Below are 14,490 nucleotides of genomic sequence, written 5' to 3' on the forward strand. Positions count from 1 at the left end.
GTGTTAAAGAGCAAAAATACTTTGAAGACTAAGGTGCACCTGATCCACGTCATGGTATTTTCAATAGCCTCATATGCACATAAGAGCTGCACAATGAATAAGGAGGAGAACAGAATAATTAATGCATTTGAATTGTGGTGTTGGTGAAGAAGCTTGAATACCATGGACATGGGCTGCTAGAAGAGCAAACAAACCTGTTGTGGAGGAAGTACAACATGAGTGCTCCTTAGAAGCAAGAATGGCTAGACTTCATCTCTTGTACTTGGCATGTTGTCAGAAGGCATCAGTTCTTGGAGAAGGGTATCATGTTTGACAAAGTAGAAGGTCAGCCAAAAAAAAAAAAAAAAAACTGGAAAACCCTCTATGAGATGGACTGACACAGTGGCTGTGATGATGGTCTCAAGCATGGCTATGACTATGGCTAGGAGCCATAGTGGTGCAACGTTTAAGCTTTGGGTTGCTAATTGAAAGGTCTATGTTTTGAACCCACCAGCCACTCTGTGGGTAGAAAAGACCTGGTTATCTGCTCCTGAAAAAATTTCAGCCCAGAAAACCCTATGGGACTGTTCTACTCTGCCCTTTAATGTCACTATGAGTTGGAATTGACTCAAGGCATGCAACCCCAACAACAAGAGACCAAAGAATTAGAGGCAAGTTCTGGCTTTCTACTAACGTGACGGTAAAATTCAAACTCCTTAGCTTTTTTGTCACAATGTTTTTCACCCATAAAATGCAGATAGTAAAACGGTGTCCCTCCTTCCTTACAGAGGTATTTTGAGCATTACACGAGACGGTGTATATGTAAGGCATCTAGAGATTTCTAAGGGGTTGTATATATTTCTTAATAGAGAAATTTATTTCTATTAAACACATAGGAAAAATGGTACATTTAAATCTGAGTTCATTTTTGGTTCTATTTTTTATAGAACCATTTTGTGTCTAGACAACTATTTCTCAAATTTTAAGCTATAACACTTTCTAAACACATAATTAATCATGAAAAGATTGGTACTAAAATGAGAATCCCTTTAGATATAATGTATGTCAATTTCATGGCATCCTATACCATATATGATCATCCATTACTCTTAAGGGAACGATGAAGTACTGAATACAATTTTTCTGGGATGAGAGTAATAGAAAGATGCTTAATAACTAGTATTAGTAGTGTATAATTTTATATACTTATTTATTAATTGACAGTCTAGTGTGGGCTTTGTATTTTCTCAGAGCTGAGTCTGATTCTTGCCTTGGACAGACTAGCTGTATGGGTTGAGCAAGTTGCTTTAATTTTCCAAACTGCAGATTCTTTCTCTGTAAAATACGCTTACAAAACGCACAAACAGCAGAAGATAAACTAGATGAATGGGACCTTCTAAAAATTAAAATTTTATGTGCTTCAAAAGATTTTTCCAAGAGTCAAAAGAGAACCTACAGATTGGGAAAAAATATTCAGCAATGACATATCTGACAGGGGACTTATCTCTAAAGTTTATAGAAAACTCCAACACATCAACAACAAAAAGATAAATAATCCAATTAAAAAATGAGCAGAAGACATGAATAGACACTTCACCAAAGAGGATATTCAGGTGGCCAACAAACACATGAAGAAATGTTCACAATCATTAGCCATTTGTTGTTGTTGTTGTTAAGTGCCGTTGAGTCGGCCCCGACTCATAGCGACCCCTCCTTGGGTTTCCGAGGCAGTATCACTACGGAAGTAGGATTGCCCAACCTTCCTTCCGAGGAGTGGCTGGTGGGTTTGAACCGCCAGCCGTAGCCATTAGAGAGATGCAAATCAAACAATAATGAGATACCATCTTGCCCCAGCACTAGTAGCAAATTTCAACAAGACAGAAAATAACAAATGCTGACGAGGATGTGGAGAGACAGAGACTCTCACATACTGCTGGTGGGACTGTCAAATAATACAACCACTGTGGGGTGCAGTATGGCAATTCCTTAAAAAGTTGCAATTAGAAATACCATTTGATCTAGCAATCCCATCACTGGGTATATTCTAAAGAAGTGAGAGCCAGGACAAGAACAGATATATGCACACCCATGTTCATCGCAACACTGTTTACAAAAGATGGAAACGACCTAGATGTCCATCACCTGAAGAATGAGTAACCAAACTGTGGTGCACACATACAATAGAATACTATGCAACACTAAAGAGTAATGTAGAATCTGCAAAACACCCCATAATGTGGATGAACTTGGAGGGCATTATGCTGAGTGAAGTAAGTCAATCACAGAAGGACAAATATTGTGTTAGTTCATTATTGTAAAAAAAGTCAAGAAAAGGTTTATACATGGAAGGAAACTGTCTTTGTTGGCTACCAGGGGTGTGAGGGGAGGGGAGGAAACACTGCAAAAATAAAAATAAATAAATAAAGTTGATTTAAAATAGAACATATCTCATTCGGTTGTTCTCAGAATCAAATGATATAGCACAGGAAAAGTGCATAGCCTAGTGGCTGGCTCATAGTGCGCTCTTATGAAAGGTCACTTATAAGTAGGATTATTAGTCATAATCCTAAAAAAAATGACACTATAAAAGTATGTTTATAAATCTTTATTTTGGTGTGAATAATTTCTATAAAAATATTTCAGTGGAGAAATGAGTATTAGTATCATCTTGAAAGGTTGGTGGAAATAGGTCACAGAGAGACACTTATTAACTAAAGTGTTAATTATGATTTATGAATGATCTTCCTGCCTCAAAACGATATTTTTGTGTGCCAGAGGAAAAATTTAAAATGATTAACAAAACTAGCATTTCAAATATGAGGAAACTGAAAAATAACTGCATAGTCTCTAACCACCTATATTAAAAGAAATAAAACCAGCTGCTATTGAGTTGACTCTGACTCATGTGTGTTATAGTAGAGCTGAGCTCCACAGAGTTTTCAAAATTAGATTGCCTTTTGGTTAGCAGGTGAGGGTGTTAAATGTTTGTACAACCCAAGTATATCAAGAAAAATGCATGTTAATTTTTTCTATATATTTGACTTCTTAAATGCATTTATTGATCAAAATAATAGAGACTATATCCAACTTCGTTCACTATAATATTATGAATCAAGATTGTGAAAGTAATCTATAGTTTGCTATAATCTCAATACTAAAAAAAAACACAAAAAAACCCATTGCCGTTGAATTGACTACAATTTATAGTGACCTCCATTGGGTTTCCAAGGCCGTAATCTTTATGGAAGTAGATTGCCCCATCTTTTTTCGGCAGGACACCTGACGTGTTTGAACTACCAGTCTTCTGGTTAGTAGTCAAATGCCTTAGGCACTGCACCACTAGAGTGCCTATAATCTTGATAGAGGATGTCAATATGATACATGTAGTGACTAATAAGATCACATACACATTATCTCTATAAGGAAAGCACTGATTCTTTCACCATATGCTATGTGACCTTATTTTTATCCTATGCTATAGGATAAACTGACCACTCATCTGTCAGTCTGTCCTACTGTCATGGCTGGTGTGTTTCTGTGAGGCCAGAGGCTATGCCACAGGTATTTCAAATACCAACAGGGTCACCCATGGTGGACAGGTTTCAGTGGAGCTACCAGACTAAGACAGACTTGGAAGAAGGAAGGGACCATCCACTTCTCAAAGAATTGGCCAGGAAATACCTTATGAACAGCAGTGAAACACTGTCTGATGTAGTACTGGACCGGGCAGTGTTTCGTTCTATTGTTCATAAGGTCGCTATAAGTTGGAGCTGATCTGACAGCACCTAACAACAACAACAACAGCATATAGACCACTTCCGGGGAAAATGCCTTACTTTTCTGTCGAAGACCGATCTCTTGGTCGAAGTGGTGGGACTGGAGGCGGAACATGTGGGGGAGGCACAGGGGAAGATACGTCCTTAAAGGCATCAGTTCCATTGTCGGAGTGGCTTTTGGAGAGAGGTCTATAGGTCTGGGTCTTTGCCGCAGGGTGTGACTGAGCACTGTATGGTGGGTTGTACAGGCCTATCATGAAAAAAACAGACAAACAAAAAATCCAGAAGGAAATAACATTTTAAAAGTGCATTAAACATATGTACTTCTCATAAATAACCAAATATCCAAAGATATTACCAAAATTATTATCAATAAACATATGCACAATGCATATATTGGACTGCATATTTTTAATTAATTATTATGAGTATTATTCTTTACTAATTCATTCTATACATGAACATTGATTACAGAGAATTTTCATTAATTACTTAGAATTAGTTATAATTCAGGTTGCCATTAGGCATAAATTACAAGTACTCACCAAATTTTCTCCTTTGTAAGATAAACTAATAACATAGTTGAAGTTTCAGAACAACATTAAAATCAGTTAACAGAACTGTTTTCAAGTATCTTCCAGTATTTTAAAAGCTATAATTTCCTTATGACGATTGGCATGCTAACTACTATCACATAAAAAACTGACAAGTTATATGTATAAGGTGCTGGGCAAGGCACAAAAAACATTAACCCTCAATGAGCTTATAGTGCATTTGGGGAATGAGCCAAAAACAGAATGATGATTAAAAATAATCTGTACTACATGATACAGGCCAAATGAGGAAAATACACATTAAGAATTAAGGACGTCAGAAGATGCTGGATTGGTCAGAGAAGGTATCATGGCACCAGTGGGATAACAGTTGGCCCTGAAGGATTAGTCTGGCTAGTCTGGGGATTTGATCGAAGAAGGTAGCAAGGGTAGCATAGAAAAAAGTAGCAGAAAAGAGCAAAACAGAGAGCAATGGGAGGAAGGGTGAGGAGGCAGTGAAGAGACCAGTGGCAGTTGCTTTCTCTGTTGGTTAAATGATAAAACTAAATTATCTCTAGAGGGCTCTACAAGGGAATACACAATTACTTTCAATTTACTAATGTATGTGATACAAACTTTAGCATCAAAAAAGTTATAAAAACTTTTGATTGCCTGAAACCTCTCTCTTTTACTCTCCTGCTTCTCTCGAAGATCCAGGAGAATTTCAGTGACAAAGATTAAGTGACAAAGTCAGCACTAAGTATTTGACCTCCATTTCACAGTCAGATTTTAACTTTCTAAAACCACCAAAATCACTGCCATCCAGTCGGATCCAACTCACAATGACCCCTCCTTGGGTTTCTGAGGTGGTATCACTACAGTAGTAGATTGCCTAACCTTCCTTACGAGGAGTGGCTGGTGGGTTTGAACCACCAGGCTTCTGGGTATCAGTCAAATGCCTTAGGCACTATGCCACCAGAGCTCCCAGAAGTGAGTTTGGTGTACTCATCCCCAGGAATAATAAAAACCCCCAACCAAACCAGTTGCCATGGAGTTGATTCCAACTCCTGGCAAGTCCATGTGGTTCAGAGTAGGATGGCTCTCCATAGGGTTTAGCCTTTGTAGTTCAGAGTAGGGTGGCCCTCCATAGGGTTTTTAATGGCTGTGATCTTTTAGAAGTAGACCACCAGGCTTTTCTTCTGAGGCATCACTGTTGGTGGATTTGCACCACTAGCTCTTAACCATTTCTGCCACAGGAATAATAGTTGAAGGAAGTATCTGAGTGGGCTTCTGCTATCTTCTGGGGGAGCCAGGATCTACAACCAGTGGCCTTGCAGCTTGCTAAAAAGCAAAAACAAACAAAAAAACCCAGACCCACTGCCATTCAGTCGGTTCCAACTCATAGCCATCCCCACTGGGTTTCCAAGGCTGTTAAGCCTTTATGGGGAGCTCTGGTAGCATAGTGCCTAAGACACTTGACTGCTAACCAGAAGGCTGGAGGTTCAAACCCATCAGCCACTCCTTGGAAGGAAGATGGGGCAATCTACTTCTGTAGTGATACTGCCTCGGAAACTCAAGGAGGGGTCGCTATGAGTGGGGTCTGACTCAACGGCACATAACAACAACAACAAGCCTTTATGGAAGTAGATTGCCCAGTCTTCCTTCTGCGGAGTGGCTGGTGGGTTTGAACCACTAACCTTCTGTTTAGCAGTCAAATGCCTTAGGCACTGTGCCATCAGAGCTCCTTTTGCAGCTTGCTAAGGCCACTCGATGGCAAATAACAACAACAACAACAAGGCTATTATATTTGTTTTTCTTCTTTGGAGACAAGTGGCAAAATCCCTAAAAGGAAAAGGGCCTGCGTGCTTGTCTTCAGGCATCAAGGTAGGGAGGATCTCAAGCACTTCCATGGCCAGATTAGCAAGAAGACCCCTAAGTGAGGTTGCAGCTGCAGAAGGAGGGGTAAGCGGACTGAGCCCGGGGCCTGCCCTGAACAAAAGGAAAACAATTGACTGTGTAACAGGTTTGGGCTTGAGGCTGCACAGAGAGAGGAGGCCTCACGTGGGATTCCATAATGCCACATCCTGGAGAAAGCCACACAGGGAAACACCTTTTAGGGGTCTATTTCTGCAGCCTACAGACCACTTCATGAAATGCCAACATATTCAAATACAAGTGGAAATGCCCAGAACTGAAACCATTTCATCAAGACCACTGGTAACTCTGAGTCAGTGGCCCCTGCAAAGTGAGATTTTTTCCCCCCTGTTTCAATGAATGGCAGCACTTTGGAGCAAAAGCAGGGACAAGGTCACACAATACTTTGCTTGACTTGTTTTTTAAGAAGTGTACCTGAAAGATCTTATGCAATTGTAATCACTCTCTCTCTCTCTACTGATAAAAGAAGATCTTTATCTTATTTTGTAGCCCGGCACAGTAGGTTCTTTCATGCAGTTCTTTACACTTTGGTTAAATATTCCTGAAGCTGAGAATAAACTAACAGTGGGAATGAATGAGATTAAACAGTATTAGTTCTCATTTCCATGAGAAAAGATCAATCCTTTTGTTATGCATGCTATGAGAAAAGAAAAAAAAAGAGGATCCTCCTAATTATATAAACTAAAAACGTGTGCTCAAACAGTGGTCAAAAGGTGACTATGTTGCTCTTCCAAGCATCGCGGAGCAAAAAATATTCATTGCAAGCAAGGAAACCCATCCTACCTGCATTATATGTATAAGGAGTATTATACATGTCTGTGTCATCATCTAGAAAATGAAACATAAATATGGTAATACAGGTTCTGTCACCATATCATATAACAACACAGCAGAATTTCAGAGAAATAGCAGAAATTTGTTAGAAAACCAGCATATTTCCTAGTTCATACCATTTTTTCCCCCCGAATATTGCTTTTTGCAGAGGACCTCTCTTGTCTGTTACATATCTGCTATCACTTAGAGGGCCTTTTGTCCTCCTCACTGCACGCAACGTCCTTCCCTTTTCCTCACTTCCCCAGGCAGCCTTCTCTTCTGGATCACACATTTCCTTTGTTACTGTTAGTTACCATTGAGCTGATTATGACTCACAGAGACTCCATGTGTTACAGAGTAGAACTGCACCATAGAATTTTTTTGGCTGTAATTTTTAAGGAAGTGGATTGCCAGGCCTTTCCTTTTGTAGTGCTGCTGGGTTCAAACTGGCAACCTTTAGGTTAGCAGTCCAGTGCAAACTGTGCCATCTTAGGCACCTTGTATTTCCTTTGGGAAGTGTTTTAAAGAACTCTTGTCAACTGCACTGAGCAGGTGCAGTCAGTCCTACCTACCTTCACTCTCCTGATAAGGAGTGGACATACAGGGACAGAGGAATAATGTATCTGTTCAAGCAGACAACACACAAGTTAGATTGTGGATAGGGAAGGACCAGGAGAAAAGACCAGAGCACCTGGCATTCCTCCAAGGGGCACCTTGAAAGGCTATTGGCAGCTCAGGTTGAGGCAGGGGGCACAGGTGTCTGTGACTTGAGGGATGGTATAAGGAGGACATTAGAAAGAAAGAGGGAGGCCATGATGTTTGCTATGGTCTGAGCATTTTGTGTCAACAGTAACTATATAAAACATGAGAATATATCCTTTAACCCACAAGGACCTGATCAGAAACCAGAAAATCATACATACCAGGCTTGTGTACCATGTGAATTTGCTTAAACATTGTCTTGTACCAGTCCTTCGGTCTGTCAACTGTCTATAAAAAAAAAAATGCCCATTAGTTGCAAAACTGGTTTCAAAAACATTGTTCCTCAATGTTTTTCTTTGTATATTTTATCTTCTTTAATAGTAGATTTTTATTTCTTGATAAAAGTTCCTTACCCTTTACTATGATATGATGATAACAACAGCAATTTACCCAGTTATGTATGCAGCTTCTAATATATTACCCGTTTTTGTCATTACTCTGAGTTGTGACATTAGATGCCATGATTTTATTTTATTTTTTCAAATAATAACTTTGCTTGGCACTAAATAGCTAATATTTGCACCGACATATTTATATAAATGTCACAAGTGGACTAATAAGCAACATCATGATAAATGGAGAAAAGATTGAAGTTAGTTGTCAAGGATTTAATTTTATTTGGATCCATAACCAACACCCATGGAAGCAACAGTGAAGAAATCAAACAACATATTGCACTGGACAAATCTGCTGCAAAAGACCTCTTTAAATCGTTAAGGAGCAAAGAAGTTACTGTGAAGGCTAAGGTGCACCTGACCCAAGCCATGGTATTTCTAACCACCTCATATGCACATGAAAGCTGGGCATGAATGAGGAAGACCAAAGAAGAACTGATGCATTTGAATTATGATGTTGATTGGTGCTGCTAGGTGTCATCCTGTTGATTCTGACCCATAATGACCGACGTACAATAGAAAGTATCACTGCCAGTCCTGTGCCATCCCCACAATTGTTGCTATGATTGAGATCATTTTTTGCATTCACTGTATCAACCCATCTCCTTGTGGGTCTTCTTTTTCACTTACTCACTACTTTATCAAGCATTATATCCTTCTCCAGGGAATGGTCTCTCCTGACAACATCACCAAAATATGAGAGGCAAAGTTTCACCATCCTCTCTTTTAAGGAACATTCTGGCTGTACTCCCTCCAAGATAGATTTGTTTGTTCTTCTGGCAGTCCTTGCTATATTCAATATTCTTCACCAACACTGTAATTCAAATGCTTCAATTCTTCTGTGGTATTCCTTATTCATTGCCCAGCTTTTGCAAGCATATGGCATACAAGGTGATTGAAAATACCATGGTTTGGGTCAGGTGCACCTTAGTTTCAAAGTGACATCTTTGCTCTTTCATAGAGGTCTTCTGCTACTGATTTTCCCAATGCAATATGCCCTTTGATTTCTTCACTGCTGCTTCCACGGGTATTGACTGTGGAGACAAGGAAAATTAGATTCTTGAAAACTTCAATATTTTCTCTGTTTATTATGATTTTGCTTATTGGTCCAGTTGTGAGGATTTTTGTTTTCATTACATTGAGGTGTAATCCATACTGAAGCCTATAGTGTTCTTCATCATAAGTGCTTCGAGTCCTCTTCACTTTTAGCAAGAAAGTTTGTATTATCTGCATATTGCAGGTTGTTAATGAGTCTTCCTCCAATTCTGATGCTGCATTCTTTTTCATATAGTTCAACTTCTTAGATTATTTGCTCAGCATACAGATTGAATAAGTATGGTGAAAGGATACAGCGCTGACACATAACTTTCTTGATTTCAAAAGATGCAATATTCCTCTGTTCTGTCTGAATGACTGCATTTTGGTCGATGTGCAGTTCCTCATAAGCATAGTTAATTGTTCTGAAATTCCCATTCTTTGCAACATTATTCATAATGTATTATAATACACACAGTCATTTACCTTTGCATAGTCAATAAAAGACAGGTAAACATCTTTCTGGTAGTCTTTGCTTTCAGCCGATAACCATCCAACATCAGCAATGATATCCCTCATTCCACATCCTATTCTGAATTTGGCTTGAATTTCTAGTAGTTCCCTGTCTCTGTACCACTGCCACCTTTTAACAATTATTTTCAGCAAAATTTTACTTGCATGTAATATTAATGATATTGTTCAATAATTTCCACATTCTATTGGATCATCTCTCTTTGGGATGGGCATAAATATGGATCTCTTCCTGTCAGTTGGCTAGGTACCTGTTTTCCAAATTTCTTGACATATACGAATGAGCACTTCCAGTGTTGCATTTGTTTGTTGAAACATCTCAATGGGTATCCCTTCAATTCCTGGAGACTTGTTTTTGCCAATGCTTTCAGCGCAGCTTGGACTTCTTCCTTCCATACCATCAGTTCTTGATCATACGCTACCTCCTGAAATGGTTGGGAGTCAACCAGTTTTTCTTTTTTTTTTTTTGGCACAGTGACTTTCTGTATTCCTTCTATTTTCCTTTGACACTTCCTGTATTATTTAATATTTTGCCCATAGAATCCTTCAATATTGCCACTAGAGGCTTGATTTTTTTATCCATGTCTTCCAGTTTGAGAAATGCCAACCGTGTTCTTCCTTTTGGTTTTCCAACTCCAGGTCTTTGCACATTTCATTATAATAATTTACTTTGCCTTCTCTTGCTACCCTTTGACATCTTCCATTCAGTTTTTTTTTTTATTTCATCATTTCTTTAGCTACTCTACATTCAATGGCAAGATCCGAGTTTCTTCTGACAATCATTTTGGTCTTTTCTTCCCTTCTCTGTCTTTTTAATGGCCATTTGCTTTTGTCATGTATGATGTCCTTGCTGTCATCTTACAAGTTGGTGTTGGGGAAGAATATTAAATATAATGTGGACTGCCAGAGAACAAGCAGATCTTAGAAGTAAGGATGGCGAGACTTTGCCTCTTATACATATACATAGGTCATGTTATTAGGAAGGACCAGTACCTGGAGAAGGATATTATGCTTGGTAAATAGATGGTCAGCTTAAAATAAGACAACCCTCAATGAGATGGATTGACACAGTGGCTGCGACAATGGGCTCAAGTATAATAATTGTGAGGATGGCACAGAAGCAGGCAGTGTTTCATTCTGTTACACATTAGGTTGCTATGAGTCAACCAATTTGATGGCACCTAGCAACAACATTGAATAAAAGTTATAACTGTAATAGTTTGCTTAACTCTTTGCGGTGTTGCCATTGTCTTTAAGAACTTTTTATCCAAGTTCTGTTCCAGGCATTAGTTTTAGAATACACTAGTAAATATTTTTGATTTAAGCTGTGTTCTGATCAGCTTAGACACAGAGAAAGAAATTTGACATCTACTAGTCAAAGTTGCTAAAACACTGACTATAATAGACCATAGTCCTAGGGCAAAGCTTAAAATGTGGACATTGTTTTGAAATTTCTTTAACATGTTAATAAATTATCATCTAAATATATATGCACCCACAATTTGCCTTGTTAAATTGAAAGTCCTTTGAGAGTAAACTCCCGTAGGCACTGAGACTTTTGACAGTAGAAGCAATAAACTGTAGTGGAAAAATCATGAACTTAATATTAGGTCATCTTAGATCCAAATGTTCGTTCTTTACTTACTGCTTAATACTTGTTAGCAATATGAATCTGGACAAGTTAATACAACTTTTAGAGGCGCAATATTATTTTCTTTAAAATAATTATATCTACCTCTTGAAGTACTGTGAAAATTGAATGAGATAATATAACAAAAGGGTACAGAATAGTGTCTGGAATATAATAAATGCCCACTTAATAATAACAGTAGGGGAATCTCAAATGTTTGTGGAATAATGAACGAATTTAGGTTAATGGATGAAATCTTACTTTAGTGCATCCTGTGAAATACAGACATATGCTTTTATGATCATAAATAAAGACTTTAATGGGCCAGACCTATACCCTAACTCTTCCAGAAGCTACTTGGGCAAGAAATTTCATGGACTCTGTACCAAACTCCAAAAAACTAACTGCCATCAAGTTGATTCTGATTTATAGCGACCCCCATAGGGTTTCCAAGGCAATCCAAAGTAAATCCAAGATAAATCTTTGTGGAAGCAGACTGTTTCATATTTCTTCCACAGAGCAGCTGGTGGGTTTGAACCACAGACATTTTGATTGGCAGCCAAATGCCCTAAACACTGAGCCACTAGAGCTACCAAACCAAACCAAACACACTGCTGTCGAATTGGATCCGACTCATAGCAACCCCTCCTTGGGTTTCCAAGGTAGTATCACTATGGAAGTAGATTGCCCAACCTTCCTTCTGAGGAGTAGCTGGTGGGTTTGAACCACCAACCTTCTGGTTAGCAGTCAAATGCCTTAGGGACTATGCTACCAGAGCTCCCTCTAGAGCTATAGTAACTAAATATTCTAGATTTCCCAAGACAATCCTCTTGATTTAAAATATTCTCTTAGGACTGCCAGAAAAATATCCTTGCACTTGTTAGACTGACCTTTACTTTAGATTTTATAGCCTGTTTTTCCTTGCAGACTGTGGTCATTACATTTTCCTTCTGGAAACTGAGGGTTATATGCCATAGCTAAACTGATTTTGATCTCTAAGAATATATAATTTTGATTATCTCCACAAATATAAACTAATATTAAGGGTGACTTGACTTTGCTGCAAATCACCTCTTCCTTCATTCTAGGCTTTTTCTACTGTGGAAAAATTGAAGGCATTGTAATATTGATTGAATATATTGTCAAATGGTCAGAGCTGATTGAACACTCACTCAAAAACTCACTGCCATTGAGTCGATTTGACTCATAGTGACCCCTTCTTGGGTTTCCGAGGCTGTATCTCTATGGAAGTAGATTGCCCAATCTTCCTCCTGAGGAGTAGCTGGTGGGTTTGAACTGCCAGCCTTCTGGTTAGCAGTCAAATGCCTCAGGCATTATGCCACCAGAGCAGGAGTCTAGCTACTTTTTGCTGGTTCACACAAAGTAGCAGAACATGTATCTTTAAGAGGCATTTAGTTTCTTATAAGACCTATTTCTCTTTCATTAAGCTTTATTTCCTTTATAGTAAAGCAACAGAAAATAAGACATATCTTTGTGCAAAAATATTTTCCAACCATACCTGGACACAGCCAATAGCAACAAGGAAACCTAATAAGTAAGTTATACCACTGTATATGGCAATGTGTCCTGACAGACAGGAATTTTTCCCCCACTTGCTGGAGGGCAAATATCAGACAGGATCTCACAGTTGTGCCATCTGCTCGCTTTATATGGTGAGCACAGAGATGCCAGGAAATGCTCAGTCCACTGGCAAAGGGCAATATGAAACTGGTACAAGGGAAGACTAAAACTCTGTGTCCCTTTCTAAAAGAAGTACTCTAAGTTCCTTTTTTTAAGTTCAGAAATTTAAAGGTCCTTTTTATAAGTCAGAGGAGTATGCCTAATACTGAGATTAAGCCAAGAGAAGTCTGCTTGAATTGGAGGAAGTTTACTTCTGTATGTATCTTTCAAAATTATTTTGGGTGGACAGTCACTATTAGAAACTCTCTATTCAGCTGTTTTTTTGTAATCTTGACTGAATATACATGAATTTTCACCTTTTGGGAATTTGCAAAGCCTGAGAGCTCTACATTTAACAGGCAGAGACTTCCAACATGGAAAAAGACGCACACTTTGTCTACACACTAGTAGAGATATTCTGGTCTGTTTTTGCTTGGAAAACGCTCAAACAAGTGTTATATTTGCACTAGTAGAGAAGAATCTTACATTTCACTTAACTAGCTGGCCTTAAATTACATAATCTCACGGGACCTGAGCCCTGGTGATTTTTGTTGTTGTTAAGAATGGCAGTAAAAGACTAACAGAGACATCCCAGGTCACATGAGAGAACACAAGCTGGGAAGCCGCTTCTCTTCAATAAAATAACTCAAAGGTACTGTTTGTTGACTCTCAGCTTTCTAGAATTTCTGAGTTACAATGTAAATTTCTGTTTCCTAGGTATATGCTGGTTGTCTACAATGATACCATAATACGAGATATTGAGACAATAGTGCCTTTGGTGGTCTGCGCAGAAAGCTAATATGAAGCAATTTGGAATCTGATCATCATTACTTTCTACACCAATGAGAATGAAAAACAGCCTTGGAGATTCTTGGCCTGCTGTGGCTCAGAGATGGTTTGACTGAACATTTATAAACACAGCTATACTTGGATGTGCTCTGCAGGGCTGAAAAATAGTAAATGTGAATAAGAGAAGAGACTGCACAGACCCACGCCTTCTTTGTAAAGTTTAAAGGCCTAAGCAAGAGCACAACAGTACATTAAAACCATGGTTCCTTATAAGGAACTTCTGGGTTGCTTGTATTTCACAGACAATAAATACCATTAAAAGCTTAGTATTTGTTTGTGGTTATGCATATCTAACTACCATTTTGATCTGGCAGCAGATAAGGAAACTATATAAAAATTTTAATATTATTTCATTTTCCTTACCCATCTATAACACCTTAGTTTTCCTCTTTAAAAATGAAGAAAGCCAAGATGTTGCTGGTTAAGAAAATTATGTCTTCAGGACGAAAGCAATGGACCATGTTTACTAGTTCCTTTTTATATATCGTTTATAGACTTAAAAACACACCTAGAGGTTTTGGGTAAAATCTTTTCAGACAGAATCTATAATCATTTAGAATTAAGGACTCTTA

General features: G+C 38.4%; 1 protein-coding gene across 1 annotated transcript in view; it reads right to left on the minus strand.

Moving 5' to 3' along the window:
* Positions 1-14,490, minus strand: part of SORBS2 (sorbin and SH3 domain containing 2) — a 118,231-nt gene that overhangs the window by 65,138 nt on the left and 38,603 nt on the right. The window contains exons 7-9 of the mRNA XM_042781993.1: positions 7,960-8,026; positions 7,007-7,051; positions 3,816-4,005 (exon numbers count right to left, since the gene is read on the minus strand). Of these exons, the coding sequence (XP_042637927.1) occupies positions 3,816-4,005; positions 7,007-7,051; positions 7,960-8,026 (302 nt within the window). The remainder of the gene's footprint in view (positions 1-3,815; positions 4,006-7,006; positions 7,052-7,959; positions 8,027-14,490) is intronic.

The sequence above is a fragment of the Orycteropus afer genome, unplaced genomic scaffold, assembly GCF_000298275.1.
Source record: "Orycteropus afer afer isolate SDZICR_OR568_19922 unplaced genomic scaffold, OryAfe1.0 scaffold00215, whole genome shotgun sequence".
Lineage (NCBI taxonomy): Eukaryota > Metazoa > Chordata > Mammalia > Tubulidentata > Orycteropodidae > Orycteropus > Orycteropus afer.